Raw genomic sequence first — 20,994 nt, forward strand, 5'->3', positions numbered from 1 at the left:
GTTGGTGATGTCATCCAGCCATCTCGTCCTCTCTCGTCCTCTTCTCCTCCTGCCTTCGATCTTTCCCAGCATCAGAGTCTTTTCCAGTGAGTTGACTCTTCACATCAGATAGCCAGAGTATTGGAGCTTTGGCTTTAGCATCAGTCTTTCCAATGAATTTTCAGGCCTTATTTCCTTAAGGATTGACTGGTTTGATCTCTTTGCTGTCTAAGAAACGTTCATGTCTTCTCCAGCATCACAGTTTGAAAGCATCAATTCTTTGGCGCTAAGCCTTCTTTATGGTCCAACTGTCTCATCCATACATGGCTACTGGAAAAACCGTAGTTTTGACTATACGATCCTTTGTCAGCAAAGTGATGTCTCTACTTTTTAATATGCTGTCTAGGTTGGTGTCTAGCTTTTCTTCCAAGGAGCAAGCGTCTTAATTTCATGGCTGCAGTCACCATACACAGTGATTTTGGAGCCCAAGAAAATAATTTTTTCCCCATCTCCCCACTGTTTCCATTTTTTCCCCCATCTATTTTCCATGAAATGATGGGACCAGATGCCATGATCTTCATTTTTTGAATGATGAGTTTTAAGCCAGCTTTTTCACTCTCCTCTTTCACCCTCATCAAGAGGCTCTTTAGTTTCTTTTCACTTTCTGCCATTAAGGTGGTGTCATAGGACTGAAAAAAAGAAATACCTAAGCCTGAGAAATAAACACAGACTGGATTCCTTGGCCTCAGGGCTAGACAATTTTCTTTGCATTTTAGCTTTCTCAGTTTCAAAACGACAGCAATCATATTGACCTGCTTCCAAGGTAGTGGTTGCAATCATTGCAAAGCAGCTTTCAACTAATAAATTAGTGCCCTGCTGAGGAAAATGATTGATAGAGTGTAACAATGAAAAAGCATGTTAGTAGAGACAATACTCAGTAAAAAGCATTCAGTTTATTCAGAGGAGAAAGAAATGCTCCTTCCTATTGAGTGAAAAACAAAGGTTCCTGTGCCTGTGTTTCCTGCCTTTTGATTCAGTGATGTCTATCTTTGGAAATTTTCATTTGAAATGTAATTCTGTATTAGATTCAGAGGAGAATTTAACTTCCAATCTCAACTTGTTAGTAAGATAAATGTTGTCTTTCTCTTTGTAGAAATTCATTTCATATGTATTTTTTAATTATACCAAATACTGGAAACATGCAGAAGATGACAATGTTTGTTCCATGGCCAGGGTTGAGCTGCTGTGTATGTTGTCCTGAGATGTTCAGCCAGCGAGGACCCAAGGCATAAACCAGAGGAGGAAGGTCTCTTCCTTCTTTGCATGGCAGCTCTGATTTCCCCATGTGGTTGCCCCTCAGTGTTCTTCACCTTCTTGAGAAATCATCAAGGCTCCAAGGATATTTATAAGAGTCCTTGATGGACATGTATAACTTCTTCTTTGATGTATATTGCTTCTAGAAGAGACCTTCATCATTAAAGTGAGAAAAGGCAACAGAGGAGAAGGATAACCAGAGGGTGACCTCTTCCTAAGAGTCAACTACGCTGACTGTGTGTGCATCAACTCTAGCTGCAGTTCGTGTGATCATCTCATTTCCCCTATCTCGAGACCTCTGGGTAAACCTTAAGGAGGACATCTTAAGTATGCCCAGTGTCTATTACCCCAAACTAATGTTTATAATTATATTATAGGAAACTGAAAAAGGGAAGAGTACATCCAAAATCTAACCACTTTAATACTAGTATTTTCTGTTCCCACCGATCTATGTCCATAGGCACATGTATTAATACTTTAATTTGGTTGCAAATAGTGCATATCTAAAATGCACAAAAATATATATTTAACTATTCTCTCGTTGAAAATACAACAAATGTTATTATACCAAATTTAAAATATTAATAAAAATACTGATAAAATAGGAACCATAAGCCCCCATACTTGCTGTTTACTTTTTTATTACAATAAAAAGCAATCATACCACTTACAGTATTTTGTAGTATGTTGTTTTTACTTTAACCATGAAATGAACATTGTCTAATATCAAAGTACATATCTACAGTACCATGAAACAATCAAAGTATATTCACATATATAAGTATTTATAATTTATTTAACCAATATCCTAGTGGCCATTTTGATTACTGCTGATTTTCTTTTTTTCTAACATGTACCTATTATTTCATCAATGCTAGGCTGAACAACTCAATGACTGTTGAATTAGGGATGTGATCTCTGTGGGTCTTGACTTCTTAATTTTTAAAATGACAGGTTTCAAGTAGTTGATAAGGAAACTTGCTTTTAAAAATCAAATAGAAACTAGGCATAGTATATTCAAACTGCTGAATAATAAAGATTCAAAGATAAAGAGAAAATAGAAAAGATACACTACATATAGGAACAGCAACAAGAATTAAATAAGACTTCTTGTCAAATGCTATGCAAACCAGAAAACAATGAAGTAGCATTTTTTAAAATGCTGGGGGGAAAAGCTTTCAATCCAGAATTTTATAATTAGTGAAAATGACTTTCAAAACTAGAAAGTAGTAATGAAGAAGAAATAAAGACTTCTCTGACAAACAAAATTGAGAAAAGTCCTTACCATCAGAACTGAACGAGAAGTGTTAAAAGAAGTTCTTCAGGAAGAAGTATAAGAAAGTAATTGGAATTTATACCAAGAAATGAACACTAGAAAAAATAATAAATATAATTTTTCTTCACTTTAATTGTTTTAAAAAATAACTGATGTCTATAAAGAAAAAATAGCAAGTACTTTGTGTTTTATCATATGTAAAAGTAAAATTTATGACAATAGCACAAAAGATGGGAAGGATAAATTAAGAATATATTATTACAAGGTACTTATATATAAAATGGCATAAAATTTTGCTGACTAAAGTTTTAAATAGTTTAATAACCCCTACTATTTTTATGGGACAAATGGTGCAGAGGTTAAAGCGTCTGCCTGCAACATGGGAGACCTGGGTTCGATCCCTGGTCAGGAAGAACCTCTGGAGAAGGAAATGGCAACCCACTCCAGTATTCTTGCCTGGAGAATTCCATGGACAGAGGAGCTTGGTGGGCTACAGTCCACAGGTCGCAGAGTTGGACACGACTTCACTTTCACTTTCACTTTCAGGCAATAAATATCAAAACTCTTGTTTAAAAGTAGGTAAATAAAAGTATATTTTAAAATGTAGGACAATAATTCTAAGCCTACTTAAAACTGTTTTAACCAATGAATAGATAATCAGATGAGAGGATGAGGATAAAAATGGAATATTGAATGATATTCAGTTAATTCAAATAAGGAAGAAAAAATTTTAAACACAAAAATAGAAAAGAGCTACAAAGATGATATATTTTAATACAACAGTATTATCAATTACATTAAATATAATTGGTCCAAATATACTGCTTGAAAGATTGTCAGAGAAATAAACAAATCCACAGTTATAAATGAGGACTTCAACATTCACTTTGTATTCAATTTATAGTAATTGATAGAGTAAGTACAGAGAAAATCAGAAGGATATGGAAAACTTGAAAACCACTACCAACAACTTGTCAAAGTTGACATTTGTAGAATATTTTATCCCAGAACAATAGAATTGATATTACTTTCAACTGTATATGCAACAGTTATCAAGATATCACAAATCATCAGCTGTAAAACAAAACTTGAACCTTTCAAAAGTTCAGTTCAGTTCAGTTCAGTTGCTCAGTCATGTCCGACTCTTTGTGACCCCATGAATCGCAGCACGCCAGGCCTCCCTGTCCATCACCAACTCCCAGAGTTCACTCGGACTCACATTCATCGAGTCAGTGATGCCATCCAGCCGTCTCATCCTCGGTCGTCCCCTTCTCCTCCTGCCCTCAATCCCTCCCAGCATCAGAGTCTTTCCCAGTGAGTCAACTCTGCGCATCAGGTGGCCAAAGTACTGGAGTTGCAGCTTTAGCATCATTCCTTCCAAAGAAATCCCAGGGCTGATCTCCTTCAGAATAGATTGGTTGGATCTCTTTGCAGTCCAAGGACTCTCAAGAGTCTTCTCCAACACCACAGTTCAAATGCATCAATTCTTCGGCACTCAACCTTTTTCACAGTCCAACTCTCACATCCATACATGACCACAGGAAAAACCGTAGCCTTGACTAAATGGACCTTGGTCGGCAAACTAATGTCTCTGCTTTTGAATATACTATCTAGGTTGGTCATAACTTTTCTTCCAAGGAGTAAACATCTTTTAATTTCATGGCTGCAGTCACCATCTGCAGTGATTTTGGAGCCCCCAAAATAAAGTCTGACACTGTTTCCACTGTTTCCCCATCTATTTCCCATGAAGTGATGGGACCAGATGCCATGATCTTCATTTTCTGAATGTTGAGCTTTAAGCCAACTGTTCTCATATCACAGTGAAATCTATGAAAAGAGTAAAATCAATTTGAAAAAAAAGTATTGCAAAATATCCCATATATTGACTAGATCAAGAGATCACAAGGAAATTGGATAATACTTTGAATTGAATGAAAATGAAAATGCAATATATCAAAATTTGTGGCTGCAACTAAAACAGTGACTCAAGGGAAATTTAAAACACAAAATACTTGTTTAGAAAAAAGATTTCCAATGAATGAAATAAAAAACTGGTTCTTTGAACAAATTAGCAAAATTGATAAACATCTAGCTTAACCAACCAAGGAAAATAGAGAGATGGCATAAACTATAAATAACAGGAATTCAAGAGGGGAGCATAACTACAGATTCCATAGACATTAAAAAAAGAATAACAAAATGCTATAATCAACTCTATGGTGATAATTTTGATGAGTTAGATGAAATGGATCAGTTCAGTTCAGTTCAGTCTCTCAGTTGTGTCCGACTCTTTGTGACCCCATGAACTGCAGCAAGCCAGGCCTCCTTGTCCATCACCAACTCCCAGAGTTCACTCAACTCACATCCATTGAGTTGGTGATGCCATCCAGCCATCTCATCCTCTGTTGTCCCCTTTTCCTCCTACCCCCAATCCCTCCTAGCATCAAAGTCTTTTCCAATGAGTCCACTCTTTGCATGAGGTGGCCAAAGTACTGGAGTTTCAGCCCTAGCATCATTCCTTCCAAAGAAATCCCAGGGCTGATCTCCTTCAGAATGGACTGGTTGGATCTCCTTGCAGTCCAAGGGACTCTCAAGAGTCTTCTCTCAAGAGTCTTCAATTATATACAGTTCAAAAGCATCAATTCTTCGGTGCTCAGCTTTCTTCACAGTCCAACACATCCATACATGACTACTGGAAAAACCATAGCCTTGACTAGAAGGACCTTTGTTGGCAAAGTAATGTCTCTGCTTTTCAATATGCTATCTAGGTTGGTCATAAATTTTCTTCCAAGGAGTAAGCATCTTTTAATTTCATGGCTGCAGTCACCATCTGCAGTGATTTTGGAGCCCAGAAAAATAAAGTCTGACACTGTTTCCACTGTTTCCCCATCTATTTCCCATGAAATGATGGGACCAGATGCCATGATCTTTGTTTTCTGAATGTTGAGCTTTAAGCCAACTGTTTCACTCTCCTCTTTCACCTTCATCAAGAGGCTTTTTAGTTCCTCTTCACTTTCTGCCATAAGGGTGGTGTCATCTGCATATCTGAGCTTATTGATATTTCTCTCTGCAATCTTGATTCCAGCTTGTGCTTCTTCCAGTCCAGCATTTCTCATGATGTACTCTGCATATAAGTTAAATAAACAGGGTGACAATATACAGCCTTGACGTACTCCTTTTCCTATTTGGAACCAGTCTGTTGTTCCATGTCCAGTTCTAACTGTTGCTTCCTGACCTTCATATAGATTTCTCAAGAGGCAGGTCAGGTGGTCTGGTATTCCCGTCTCTTTCAGTATTTTCCGCAGTTTATTGTGATCCACACAATCAAAGGCTTTGGCATAGTCAATAAAGCAGAAATAGATGTTTTTCTGGAACTCTCTTGGTTTTTCCATGATCCAGTGGATGTTGGCAATTTGATCTCTGGTTCCTCTGCCTTTTCTAAAACCAGCTTGAACTGGAAGTTCATAGTGCGCATAATATGAAGCCTGGCTTGGAGAATTTTGAGCATTACTTTACTAGCATGTGAGATGAGTGCAATTGTGCAGTAGTTTGAACATTCTTTGGCATTGCCTTTCTTTGGAATTGGAATGAAAACTGACATTTTCCAGTCCTGTGGCCACTGCTGAGTTTTCCAAATTTGCTGGCATATGGAGTGCAGCACTTTCACAGCATCATCTTTCAGGATTTGAAAGAGCTCAACTGGAATTCCATCACCTCCACTAGCTTTGTTTGTAGTGATGCTTCCTAAGGCCCACTTGACTTCACAAGTGGTTAGTTGCTCAGTTGTGTCTAACTCTTTGTGGCCCCATGGACTGCCAGGCTCCTGTGTCCTTGGAATTCTCCAGGCAAGAATACTAGAATGAGTTGCCATTCCCTTCTCCAGAGGATCTTCCCGATCCAGGGATCGAACCGCCATCTTCTGCATTGCAGCCAGATTCTTTACCATCTGAGTCACCAGACAAGCCCACATGTACACAATGGAGTACTACTCAGCCATAATAGAGGGAAATGATACTGCTTGCAGCAACAATGGATGGACCTAAGATTATTATACTAAGTGAAGTAAGTCAGAAGGAGAAAGAAAAATATCATGTGATATCACTTATATGTGGAATCTAAAATATGACACAAATGAACCTGTCTACAAAACAGAAAACAGACTTTTGGACTTGGAGAGCAGACTTATTGCCAAGGGAGTTTGGGAGGGATGGAGGGGGAGTTTGGGATTAGCAGGTGCAAACTATAATAGTATATATAGAGTGGATAAACAACAAGGTTCTACTGTATAGCACAGGGAAATATATTCAATATCTTGTGATAAACCATCATAGAAAAAATATTAGAATGTATGTGTGTGTACATATATATATAGAACTGAATCACTTTGCTGTATGGCAGAAATTAACAAAACATTGTAAAGCAACTATACTTGAATTTTTTTTTAATTTTTACTTTATTTTACTTTACAATACTGTATTGGTTTTGCCATACATTGGCATGAATCCATCACGGGTGTATACAAGCTCCCAATCCTGAATCCCCCTCCCACCTCCCACCCCATATCATCTCTCTGGATCATCCCCATGTACCAGCCCCAAGCATCCTGTATCCTGTATCGAACATAGACTGGCACTTAATTTCTTACATGATAGTATACATGTTTCAATGCCATTCTCCCAAATCATCCCACCCTCTCCCTCAGAGTCCAAAAGTCCGTTCTATACATCTGTGTCTCTTGCTGTCTCACATATTGGGTCATCATTACCGTCTTTCTAAATTCCGTATATATGTGTCAGTATACTGTATTGGTGTTTTTCTTTCTGGCTTACTTCACTCTGTATAATCGGCTCCAGTTTCATCCATCTCATTAGAACTGATTCAAATGTGTTCTTTTTAATGGCTGAGTAATACTCCATTGTGTATATGTACCACAGCTTTCTTATCTATTCATCTGCTGATGGACATCTAGGTTGTTTCCATGTCCTGGCTATTATAAACAGTGCTGCAATGAGCATTGGGGTACATGTGTCTCTTTCAATTCTGGTTTCCTCTGTGTGTATGCCCAGCAGTGGGATTGCTGGGTCATAAGGCAGCTCTATTTGCAATTTTTTAAGGAATCTCCACATTGTTCTCCATAGTGGCTCTACTAGTTTGCATTCCCACCAAGAGTGTAAGAGGGTTCCCTTTTCTCCACACCCTCTCCAGCATTTATTGCTTGTAGACTTTTGGATCGCAGCCATTCTGACTGGTGTGAAGTGGTACCTCACTGTGGTTTTGATTTGCATTTCTCTGATAATGAGTGATGTTGAGCATCTTTTCATGTGTTTGTTAGCCATCCGTATGTCTTCTTTGGAGAAATGCCTATTTAGTTCTTTGGCCCATTTTTTGACTGGGTCGTTTATTTTTCTGGAATTGAGCTGCATAAGTTGCTTGTGTATTTTTGAGATTAGTTGTTGTCAGTTGCTTCATTTGCTATTGTTTTCTCCCATTCAGAAGGCTGTCTTTTCACCTTACTTATAGTTTCCGTTGTTGTGCAGAAGCTTTTAATTTTAATTAGATCCCATTTGTTTATTTTTGCTTTTATTTCCAGCATTCTGGGAGGTGGATCATAGAGGATCCTGCTGTGATTTATGTCAGAGAGTGTTTTGCCTATGTTCTCCTCTAGGATTAAAGATCTAAATGTAAGACCAGAAACTATACTTGAATTTTTAAAAAAGAGCTCTATGCTTAAAGAGGTGAATTTTACTATAGGTACACAGTACATTAATGACAATGAAAAGTAATTTTTTAAATATTTATTTATTTATTGGCTGCGCTGGGTCTTCCTTGCTGTGTGCAAGTTTTCTCTAGTTGTGACAAGTGGGAGCTACTCTTCTTTGTGGTCCATGGGTTTCTCATTGCAGTGGCTTCTCTTGTGTGGAGCACAGGCTGTAGGCATACAGGCTTCATTACTTGTGGCACCCAGACTCAGTAGTTGTGGAACATGGGCTTAGTTGTTCTGTGGCATGTGGAATCTTCCTGGACCAGGAATTGAACCTGTGTCTCCTGTATTGGTAGGCAGAGTCTTATCCACTGTACCACCAGGAAAGTCTGAAAAATAAATGTTTAAAAACCTGTGATTTTATAATAGTATTGTCTTCAAAAACTATCAGTAAATATTTAGTAATGCTGTGTGGTGTGGTTGTTTTGGATAATCAAGCATAAGATTTTAGAACAGACTTCTTGTAGATCCATGATTCTTATGGAGAAAACAAAACCAGTAATAGTATAAAGCATGGCTGTTTTTCAACATTCTGTTGTACATATGCTAAGCTTGAGTCACCTCAGTGAATATTGATGAGCTGCTTGTATAAATGACGCTGTCTGTTTCTTACCCATAAATTATGCTCTATGTTTCATGCTGTCATTTTAACATAGGAGCCTTTTAATATGTATATAGGATCACTACTTCTCTATATCACAGAGATAACTAGAGAAAAAAAAATCTTGTGTTCCTTCCTCTTGATGCTTATAAAATTGCCGCATTCCAAAAAAATTTAAGTACATGTTGTAGAAAAAAAATCTAAAATTATCTGAAAAGAAGAAATTGAAGCCATTTCTCCTATAAAATCAAAGTAGGATTTTTAAATAATGAAGAAATGGATTTATTCACTACTATATTGTCTGTATTTGCATAAATACAACGTATCAAAAATAGAAAAATTACTCTGCCCTTTCATTTAAATATTCAGGCATATACTAGTTGTATTACCTTTTTATTAATGTCAATTCTAATTTACAAGTAAAAAGGTCATTTGGAATCAAAAAGTGAAATCTATTGAACTGTTAAAAACTGAGTGAATAGAAATGTTTAATGGCAGGAAGAAGAAAAAAAAAAACTGAACTGTGAAGAAAGAGAAACAAGGCACAAAAAAGAAGCTGTTTCCTTCCTTACTCACCCACACTTCCAGCCTCGTTGCTCACTCCTGGGCTTAGTAAGCAGCGCTGAGAACGCTAGTTGAGTCCTGGCTTGACTGAGAAATTCATCGAAGACTCTTTACTTCCCATCCACTCCCTGCTGAACTATCTCCTGCCCAACTTCCTTTAAGAAAGACAGAGAAACAGAAAACTTTCCTAAACACACTTAAGAAATTAGCAAAGGTCTAAGGGGAAAGATTTTCTAACTGCCAACATCGACAAAAGAAATGCTTCAGCGCACTTCTTTGCTCATGGACTTTGTTCATTTCTTCCTTCTTGAACTCCCTCTCAGTTTTTTAGTTTTTCAAAAATTTCTCTTATGTGACACTGAATTCTTTAAGTTCCTCTCCTGCCTTTTTGACTGGTACTTTGTTGTCTCCTGTTAGGGGTTCCTAAGTACTGAGTTTTTCCCTTAATTAATGGTGCTCCCTGTGATTTCATTCATCCATTCATTCATTTAAGAAATACTTATCAAAAATCTGTTATATACTAGGCACTGCAAATAAAACAGTCAACGTTGCTCTTGAAAAGGGACAGTAAAAAAGACAAAAGCACTCATAATCCATTCTGAACAGCCCACCTATTCTTCCTGCAATACTCATCTGCTCTTGTAGTGGCATCCACATTTCTGTGATATTGGTTCACCAATTTATGCCACCGGCTCAGATTCAGAGTTACCAACCCACTGAACCACCATCAAGAGCATCGTGGTTTAGAGTGTGGATCCTGGAGCTGCACTGATTGTGCTCAGATTCTGATCACACTCCTTACTAAGTGTTTGGCCTTAGTTGTTCTGTGCCTCTCTGTGTTAAAGGAGACAGTGATAGTACTCACCTGACTTGGTTGTTCTGAAGACTGAGAGAGTTAATAAAAATAAAGTTTATAAAGCAGTAAGACCTCAATAAATGTGAAATATTTTCACCAATTGAATTTCACAGAGGAACTTCAAACTCAAAAGATCTGCAGTCAGATTTGCTCTGTTTATTGTTCATTCTAGTCACCCACTTTAGAAACCCAGCAGTCAGCTCTGTCTCTTTCCATTCCCTATCCCCACACATTTAATCAACCATCCTCTCAGGTCCTGCAACAGTGACCTCCTATTTCTGTGGTTTGGGACTCCAACATCTCTTCCAGGCCCTGCTTCTTGTTTCTTTGTTTCTTTCCCACCTATTCAGTGTCAGAGGAATTGGGTAATGACACTTCACTTCATTAACATTCCAAGTACAATTCCCAAACTGGTGGCCAGAGGGCCAATTCAGCAGGCTAATATTTGGGGGCTAGCCAGAAATAATAAAAAATAAAATTTCATGTCATCATGCAAGGCATACACTCCCTAGATCAGCTTCAATCTCCTCTATTCATAAGGTTTTACATGCATTTACATCACATGTTTGTTCTGATGCCCAGGCAGTTGGGTTTCTGACCTCTAACATGTAGGGCGATGGGCCCACACTTCGTAATATACCAGCCTTTCACTTACCAGAACTTTCCCTCCCAGCACTCATTCTCTCTAAGCGTATGCTCCTGACATTTCTCACCTCCCTGCCTTTGTTCACGCCCTCTATCCTGCCAGGTTTGTCCTCCCAACTCTGCTTGTTGAAACTGTTGTTTCAAGATCTTCCAAGATCTTTTTCCAATTCTCTACCCCCAATGAGGCCATTTCACATCCATCTAATTTGGCAGTCATCTGCTGCTCAAGCTATTAGCCATTTTAATCACAGAGGATTTGGCCAAAACCTATGAAAATTCTCCTTATAAACCTGCAGATATGTAGGCTTCACACCTGCTGAACTCCCTGGTGATCCAGAGGTTAAAAATCCCTTCTAAATGCAATCTCTCTCTCTCTTATATGAGTCTTCCAAAATGTGGGTGATATTTCCCTTGAGCAGTTTGCAGATTCTACATTGATTTATAGCTTGTTTTTGTGCTCTCCTAACTACCACCACTCCTTCACACCCCAGCCCACCCATGCACACAGTTATACATCAGACATGCTCAATTTTTAATTACTGAATTGAACTGAATTATTTATGAAGTCTGGATACCAGTCTGTGAACTGATGAAGCAGGCACTATTTTATAAAAATTGCATTGCTTGTAAGATCGGAGAAATTTATTATTTTATATTATACAGGGACAAACACACCTTTCTGGTAATGTTTGGTTACCAGACAGTTTTCTTTGCTATAATTGCCCTTAGGCATTTATTTCTTTTGAATTATTTATGACAGCCGTGTCTTAGTAACCCAAAAATATGTGGAAAGAATTGAGTAATTTAGCTTTCACTTTAGGTCCAAATAAGAATTTTGAAGTAGGAAAAAAAAATCTGACCTTTTAAATTTTTATTTATTTATCTACCTATCTATTTATTAATTTATTTTCACACTCAGTGACATTACTTTCATTTGTTTCCATCAGATCACTCTTACTGACCAGTTTTATCTGCCATTGGTATTTGGTGTCCCAGTGGCTCTGCTGCATTTTTTAACATGCTCACAGGGCACATTCACGGTTAATCAAGTCCTTCTGTTCTCCCACTTGTGTTTTTTTATGTGAGGGACATTGTTCTAAACAGATTATATGTGTTTGTCTAATCATTGCAGCAATCTTATGAGCATTATTATCATCTCCACTTGACAGAGAGATTAAGGAATGGGTGAGCTACAGACACAAAAGGGTAAACAACTTGCCCTGAGTCACAGTGGAGAAGGTTGTGAGAACCAGAATCCAAGCCCAAGCCCTTGCTCTATGCACTAACATAATAATCACCCTGACTGGCTGGCCATTGTACTCAGGGTTGCCAGCCAGCCCAGTGATGGCCCAGACGAGGGCAGAACAGTTTCTTTTTACCATTCTGAGATGTTTCTAGAGCTCCACGGACAGAGAAGAGATAAGAACCACTGGGGTTGAGTATATAGGTATAGCATTTCATTTAAAAGCTAGGTAGCCTCCCACCCTGGTTGCTCTGCCACTTTGGTGTTAGTAAAGTGTCACAGTGCCATCCATGAAGGAATTACTTAATGGGAGGAACCCGAAGAACTGTGCTCCGAGCTGCCAAGAAATGAATCAGGAGGAAGGGAACAGAATGGAGGCAAAAACATCTCTGGAACTAGAGGGGAATCCTTTTTTTGTTTTGAAAAATTTCAGAGCTTTTCTATACTTCAAGGTCTTAAAGCAGACTGCAAATACTGAAAGAGTTTGTTAGATTATAATATAAAAATGTAACCCACTAAGGACTGTCCACTTGCCCCTTTTTCCCACAATTAAATGACTTGGTTGCAGAAGAGTAGCATGAGATTTATACATTTGGTGGGGTTTCTGTGTTTTTTTTAAAAAAAGAGTTTCTCTCCATCTACAGTTTGCTTAAGTATTTCATCTTTGCCTGAATAAGAAGGTAATGAGTGAAATTCTCATTGATGTTAATTAGCATCCTGGTACATATGTGTGGCCAGATGTTCATTGTACAAGCCTGAAAGGCAAATACAGTCACTCGGGTCTGGCCCAACATATGAAAAAGGGATCAAATAAAATGAACTGAAAGTGACATGATCTCAGCTTCCTCACTGCTCACCAAGAAGAGAAGAGAGAAAACAGGGATGATAGGAGGAGCTGTGGTAACATTTTGGAATCATTTTTCAACGCTTCTAAAGAAGCAGGATAAAATTAAAGTACTCCAAAGAATAACTGAAATGTGTTTCCAACTTGTTTCCTCCTATTCCACTCTTAACCCCATTCTTTTAAAATTCCTCCCATTAGCATTCTCTGGTCACTGTTTTATCTATTGATTTTCCTTTGACCAGATAAAGCCAAGAAATTGATGTGTGAATTCCTTACAGACAAAAGTTAAAGATGCCAAAAGGATAGTGGTACTTTGGAAAGTTTTCAGACTGTTATAAAAGATAACGCATTGACAGAAAGAAGGAAGGGAGGGAGGGAGAAACGGGAGGGAGAAACGGGAGGGAAGGAAAGGAAAAACCAAAACCCTTCATTCGTCCTACTGTTAGGGGACAAAAAATTACACAACCTAGAAGTTGAGAATTACATTTTATTAGATGGACATACTGAAGACTCAAGCCTGGGAGGCAGGCTCTCAAATAGCTCTGAGATGTAAGGGAGGAGCCAGGATATATAGGAGTTTTGCAAAAACAAACCAGGTAGTTTTACATCAAAAGATTTATGCTAACTAAAGAAAAAAACAAACATCTCAAGTTAATGAGGTTGTGCTTTCCTATGTATGGAAAGATTGAAATGATTCGGTCTTATTGAAATGATTCCTTTGATATGTACCTTAACTATCTAGCGCCAGTTTTTCTCCATGCAGAAACCCCTTGGGGTGAACAGTCTGGGATGATTGCAGACAAGAAATTGATGTATGAGTTCCTTATAGCCAAAAGTCAAAGATGGCAAATGAATAGTGGTACTTTGGAAAGTAGCATCCTTGGTTTCCTTACGTGGCAGACAGTATTCTTCATCTACACTATGAAGGAACACTGTGAGGTATCTGCACAGCGTTGTCAGGAGGAAGAGCCAGGACTGAAGTCGGAGGACATTATTCTGTGATCTTGCGAGTCACTTCCCCTTTAGGGATCTCCGTTTCCTTAATTTTGAAATAAGGTTGAACTAGCTGTTCTCTAAGGTTTTTACATTCTCCTTTTTTCAATTAGTCATGTTCCTACTGGCAAGCATTTTTATTCCCACTTGGTAACAAAGAAAACAAGACATTAGGAAGTTAAGTGGTATGGACCACCCACTGTGGAAGTGAAGGGGCCAAAGAGGACATTTCTGAGCAGGAGGCTGTCTTGAGCTGCTAAGATTCAATTCTTTATTTTCCATCCCCAGTAACAAAAATTTCACCTTGAGGGCAGAAACAAAATCGAGTTAGAGCTCCTAGTAATTAAATTTCCTGCAGTAACTCAGAATATAAATCAACCACTAACTGGATGCCTAAGAGTTGCTCAGTGTTGCAACTTCTTTTGTCTTTGTCTAGAAAATTAAAGAAATACTGGTTCACATTTCTATAAGATCATGAAAACAACAAGCCAGACACCCATAAATGATAGATTGAGCTGTGGTTAAGCTCACTTGGATTAATTATTCTGAGTCACAGTGAAGTTACAGTGAAGTTACAGTGAAGAACGATGCTAATGCATCCCCTTATTCTGCTGACAAGAGCATCCATCAGCTGCCTGCTTTGGCTTCTGTGTCACCAATAAAACCCACTAAACCAAGCCTGTCTCCCTTTATACTGCGTCTCATGCCCTAAGTAGGAAAGGTTTCTTTTTTTTTTTCTCACTGCATTTCCCTTCATAACTCCCTCCCACTAACTTTGAAAAAATAAAGGAAAATGGAGATTTTCTGGTATAATTACTTTTCCCTAATTCCTATTTTGCTTTGAAATGGAGACTACGAATATAAGTAGAAATTCCAAGGCAGAAAAAAAGAGGACACGCTCATAAACAGTAGGACTTAACCCTCACCTTAAGAAACTTCTGGTACCTCTTTGAGAGCAATTCTTCCCAACGATGAAATATTAAACTAAACTTTCAGATTCCCTGCTCATGAGCTGTGTGTTTGGACATTTCCCTTAATCTCTCCAAACCTTAGTTTTCTTAGCTGTGCAATGAGTTGTTGTGAAATTTAAATGAATGCAGACCTGTGAAGGGTTCCCTGGTGGCTCTGCAGTAAAGAATCTGCCTGCAATGCAGGAGATTCATGTTTGATCCCTGGGTTGGGAAGATCCCCTGAAAAAGGAAATGGCAACCTACTCCAGTGTTCTTGCCTGGGAAATCTCATGGACGGAGGAGTCTGGCAGTCCGTGGGTTCACAAAAGGGTCGGATATGACTTAGCAACTAACCAACAACAACAAGACTTGTAAAGCATTTAGAACAGTGTCTGAAGCATAGTAAGCACTATAGTAAACTAGTATTACTTCTGTTATTTCTCCCTAAGCAGTAAGTATCTGCTGGATTGTCTCAAACTCAAACACTTCAGAAAAAGAATCTTTTTTACAAGCAAACAAAAACAAATAATTAGAACCTATGGGAAAGCCCCAATAAATTTGGAATGGTAGAACTAAATTTTGTATTGCTTACATTGTTAAACTGCAAATCAAATTTACTCATTGGATCCTAAAAAATGAAAGAAAAAAAAAAACACTTCAGCAGGGCCTCCCATAATATCCTATTGCAAGTGATATAAGAGAACCGTTGATGTAATTCAAGCTGTAAATAAAATCATTACCCTTAGAAGAGATTTTTGGCAGGGTGTTCCAGGTCATTTGAGGCCCTAAACCTTTCTGAGCTCTATGAGTTGATCACTAACACATTCCTACTTTGTGGAAAAGAGAATCAGTCTCCTCCTAAGAATAACTATCTTCCAAAGAATCATTAGCTGATAAATCTCCAGCTTTTTCAAGGTAGTTTTACTCAAACAGTTGGGCCATTCATCAGTTGTGTGATTGAACTGAAAAGTCGGGGCAGCCCATCAGAGTACCTCCACTGATCAGTCAAAGAATCTCTCAGTTTAACTTTTTGTTCCTTTGATAATCTGGACATAAAAGCTCTTCAGAAGCCTAATCTTTGTTATTTTCCCCTCTGCCAGCATTTTAGAAATGTCTGTTCATAAACCTGTCCTGAATTTTGGCTCTGACCTAAAGATCTCCAAAACAAAAGCCAATTTCTTTTTTTCCCCATCTTCACTTGATACCAGCCTAAATCAAATACAGATATTTAGAAATGGGTTTGAGTTATTCTAAGATTGAGAGGACGATAAACAGAGGTCAAGTTCTCTTTATATCCCGAGAGGGCAAATCTTGGCTTGTTTCATTGCCTTTGGATTTTGAAGCTGTAATGTAGTCACAGCAAAATGATGTCAGACATTGCAGAGAAAAGCTCACAAAAAGCAGCTTACACAACAGGGGGAAAGGAACACTTAATCTTTGTTTAGAATGTAGTCACTGGAAATATTAGCAGCTAGAGGAAATCTAAGTAGAGTGCACAGAGAGACAGTGACCTCTTGCATGTTGATGATGATAAATGGTACATAAGGGGAGCCCTGGGGATGATAAATGCTGACAATGTTTATAAATACACTTCCCTCTATCTGATCATACCTAAAGGGACAAACATCATTCATAATTATGACACCATTAAAATAAGCATTTTTATTTTTTGTTTCTAGATTTTACATTAGCTTTTAAAGAATTACTTCATTAGATTTCCAGATTAAAGTGTATGGTAGAATGCATTCCAACATAAAGGACATAACAGATTTCAGCAACACTGAACATTTTCAGAAGCACCACTTGACTTTAGGCTTTAAGGGTAAAGTCTCTTCCTCAAGTGCAGCCTTTCTTTATGCCTTTGTGCGTGCTCAGTCGCTAAGTCCATAACATGCCCTTATGTCCAACCATTATTGCCTTCATTCATTTATTCATTCCCCCTAAATGCTTCCTGCTTTGCTTCCTGGGCCACTTCCTGTTTCAGCTGGAACCGTGTTGACTATCCGGCGCTCCCTCCGCAGTGTGACTTAGGATAGAAGAACAGCAGCCAACACACATTGAGTGCTGGGCACTGTGCTTACTGCAGTAACTTGTCTGCTTCCAGCACTCATAACCCTGTGATGTGCATGTTCTGGAAATAAGGAGGTGTCATTGCCCTCAAGCCAAAAACCAGCCTGCATGCTGGAGATGAACAAGTTGCTTGTTTCAGGGAGATAGAGTGACACTGTGGCCACTTGCAGGGTGTAAGGAAGGTGAATTTAGGAAAGACTATAAGTCTTATGGGGTTTGGACTTTGTACAAGGTTTTGCAAGGGAAGGTATAAGGAAGCAGGGAATAGGGTAAAAGAAAGCTCAGGATTGGATGCTATTGGAAATAGAACAATTTTGTGATTAGGTGTTTTACTAAGCCATCAATTATGGAGGGGGATGAATTAAAGTTGAAATTGTGATTGGTAAAGAAGCAACTGTCACCTATATCAACTAGGATGGGGCTCTTCAGTCATTTCTGTGCTTGGACAATGCTCACATTTTGTCAGTGTTCACACAGGGTTACAGAGAGGTCTTTTTTTTTTTTTTTCTTTTTCTTTCTCAATTACATTCTGGACATTCATGCATGCTCAGTTGCTTAGTTGTGTCCAGCTGCTTGTGACTCTATAGACTGCAGCCCACCAGGATCCTCCGTCCCAGGCAAGAATACTGGGGTGGGTTGCCATTTCGTCCTCCAGAGGATCTTTCTGGCCCAGGGATCGAACCTGCGTCTCTTGTATTGGCAGGCGAATTCTATACCTCTGTACTACGTGGGAAGCCCTGCATCCTAGACAGTCAACAGCTGTCTTTGGCACATTGGCTTACCGATGCATCACACTATGATTTCTTTGTTGCAAGATCCTATTGGTCTCTTACTCTTGAAGGTGAAAGTCACTCAATCGTGTCCGACTCTTTGTTGACCCCATGGAATATACAGTCCATGGAATTCTCCAGGCCAGAATACTGGAGTAGGTAGCTGTTCCTTCTCCAGAGGATCTTCCCAACTCAGGGATCGAATCCAGGTCTCCTGCATTGCAGGTGGATTCTTTACCAGCTGAGCCACATGGGAAACCCAAGAATACTGGAGTGGGTAGCCTACCCCTTCTCCAGCGGATCTTCCCAACCCAGGAATCAAACCAGGGTCTCCTGCATTGCAGGTGGATTCTTTACCAGCTGAGGCTACCAGGGTAGCCCCTCTTACTCTTGAGGCTTGTGCAGTCTTAATAAGAATAATAATTGCTAATGTATTTTAAGTGGTTACCATGTGATAGGTACTATTCTAAGCCCATAAAAACATATTAACCATGTCATGTATCATAGCAATTGTATGAAATAAATAATAGTATCTCCTTTTTATGGAAGAAGAAAATTATGGTGAGAGATTAAATATCTTGTCCAAAGTCACACAGTCAGAAAGTTGTTGGGCTGGAACCTAATTCCAGGCTGCCTGACTCCAGAATCCATGATCTAAACCATTTTGTTGTGCTGCAACTGAAAGTCAATCTTTATATTGCTGCATTATTTAAGGATTCATACCAAAAAATTTAATATTGAAGAAAAGAATCTGAAGAGCTGATATAAAACATGTTGGTGGATATGGAAAAATTATCCATAAGAGTCCAAATGCAGGGCTTCCCTGGTAGTTCAGTGGTTAAGAATCCACCTTGCAATGCAAGAGACACCGGTTCAATCCCTGGTCCAGGAAGATCCCACATGCTTCGGAGCAACTAAACCTGTGCTCCGCAACTACTGAGCCTGTGCCCTAGAGCCTGCAAGCTGCGTCTACTGAAGCCGGCACGCCTTAGAGTCTGTGCTCTGCAAAAAGAGAAGCCACCGCCATGGGAAGGCTGATCGCAGTAATAAAGAGTAAGCCCTGCTCGCTGCAACTAAGGAAAGCCCATGTGCAGCAGTGAAGATTCACCACAGCCAAAAAAATAAATAAATGCATCTTTTAAAAAAGAGCTCAAATGCAAAAACAGGCAAAACTTCTCAAATATTTAAGCATTTTAATGACACATCATTTGTGTATACCATAATATGACTATATCTACATACTTACATACACATATGTATATATATGTGTGTGTGTGTGGATACACATATATAGTTGTTATAGTATAACAACTACAAGAAAAAAATCACTATTTCTGCATTCTTGTGCATTTTTTTGTCTGAGAATAACACCATCGCATGTACATGGCATTGATGCTCTCTATTTTAATTTCACAGATGAAAGAACTCGGTGTCATCTTCTACAACTGCAGCTGCCTGGTCCTAGATTTACAAAGGATATTTGCTTTATACAGTTCATTAAAATTCAAGAGCAGAGTACCTCAGACCTGGTCCAAGAGACTTTATGGAGTCTATGACAATGAAAAGAAATTGCAGCTTCAGTTGAACGAAACCAAATCTCAAGCATTTGTGTCGGTGAGTTTTGCTCTTTTTTTCTCCTCCTCCTCCCCTCCTTCCTCCAAAAGCCCTTTATTAAGTTGGAATGTTTGAGTGCAATCTTATGTTGGGTAAAAATGAATTCAACTAGTCTATCCTGACATATCCCTGGAAGAGTTAAAATATATTCATTCTTATACTCAAGCACATGCTGTCCCTAGTTACAATAACAATACCTGTTAATAATCATTCCTAGTTTCAGATACTTTGTGTTATCTGGTTGGATCCCCACCATCACCCGTTAGGTAGACCCAAGATTATGGCTGTGTTTCAAAGGAAGATAGTGACATTTATCTACAAGCACAAAGCCCATGAGATGGCAGGTGCCAAGAGAAACGCAAGCACCCAGGTCTTCTGAGATGCTAATTTCAGTGCCTTTCGCCAGTGATTTTCAGACTCGATTTTAGCAATATAACCCTCTGAGGAAACCCTGGTGTGTAAAACAGACAAAAGCAGAGCTATTGTATTTGACTGGGGCTGGGGGGCAAGAGGCCCTTCCGAAAGGCCAGGGCACAGTTTCCAAGCCTCTGACTACACTTGGAAGCCACCACCTGGATGCCCACACACCACAGCTGTCTCCACAGTATTGCTGAGAGTGGGCAATGTAAATATCTGAGCCTACAGTCCTGGTCTTCAAACTTTAAAGCATCTAAGAACCAGACAGGGAACCTGATTGAAATGCAAACTTTCGGGACTTTCCTGGTGGCACAGAGGAACACAGTTTCAGTCTCTGCTCTGGAAAGATTCCACCTGCCACGGAGCAACTAAGCCTGTGCTCTAGAGCCCGGGAGCCACAACTACTGAAGCCCGAATGCTCTAGTACCTGTGCTTCGCAATAAGAGAGGCCACCACAGTGAGAATCCTGCACACTGCAAGGAAGAGTAGCCTCTACTGTCTGCAGCTAGAGAAAGCCTGTGCAGCAATGAAGACCCAGCACAACCAAAAGCCAAAAATAAATAAATAAGTTGTAGTATTGTTGAAGTGTAGTTCAGTTGCTGTTGTGTCTGTCTCCTTGTGACTCCATAGACTGCAACACACCAGGCCCTTCTGTCCTCTACCATCTCCTGGAGTTTGTTCACATTCATGTCCGTTGAGTTGGTGATGCTATCTAACCATCTCATAACTCTGTTGCTCCCTTCTCCTTTTGCCTTCAGTTTTTCCCAGCATCAGGGTCCTTCCCAATGAGTTGGCTCTTCTCATCAAGTAGCCAAAGCATTGGAGCTTCAGATTCAGCATCAGTCCTTCCAATGAATATTCAAGGTTGATTTCCTTTAGGATTGACTGGTTTGACCTCCTTGCAGTCCAAGGGACTTTGAAGAGTCTTCTCTAGCATCACAATTTGAAAGTATCAGTTCTTTGATTCTTTAAGGTCCAACTCTCATATCCATACATGACTATTGGAAAAAAATATAGCTTTGACTATATGGACCTTTGTTGGCAAAGTGATGACTCTGCATTTTAATATGCTGTCTAAACTTGTCATAGCTTTTCTT

The 20,994-nt window shown here is 39.0% G+C and overlaps 1 protein-coding gene across 4 annotated transcripts in view; it reads left to right on the plus strand.

The window, feature by feature from the left end:
- PLD5 (phospholipase D family member 5) overlaps nucleotides 1-20,994 on the plus strand; it is a 409,978-nt gene that overhangs the window by 362,736 nt on the left and 26,248 nt on the right. For all 4 annotated transcript variants that reach the window (XM_069545556.1, XM_069545552.1, XM_069545553.1 and 1 more), the window contains exon 6: nucleotides 19,283-19,480. In XM_069545556.1, the coding sequence (XP_069401657.1) occupies nucleotides 19,283-19,480 (198 nt within the window). The remainder of the gene's footprint in view (nucleotides 1-19,282; nucleotides 19,481-20,994) is intronic.

The sequence above is a fragment of the Ovis canadensis genome, chromosome 12 (assembly GCF_042477335.2).
Source record: "Ovis canadensis isolate MfBH-ARS-UI-01 breed Bighorn chromosome 12, ARS-UI_OviCan_v2, whole genome shotgun sequence".
Taxonomy (NCBI): domain Eukaryota; kingdom Metazoa; phylum Chordata; class Mammalia; order Artiodactyla; family Bovidae; genus Ovis; species Ovis canadensis.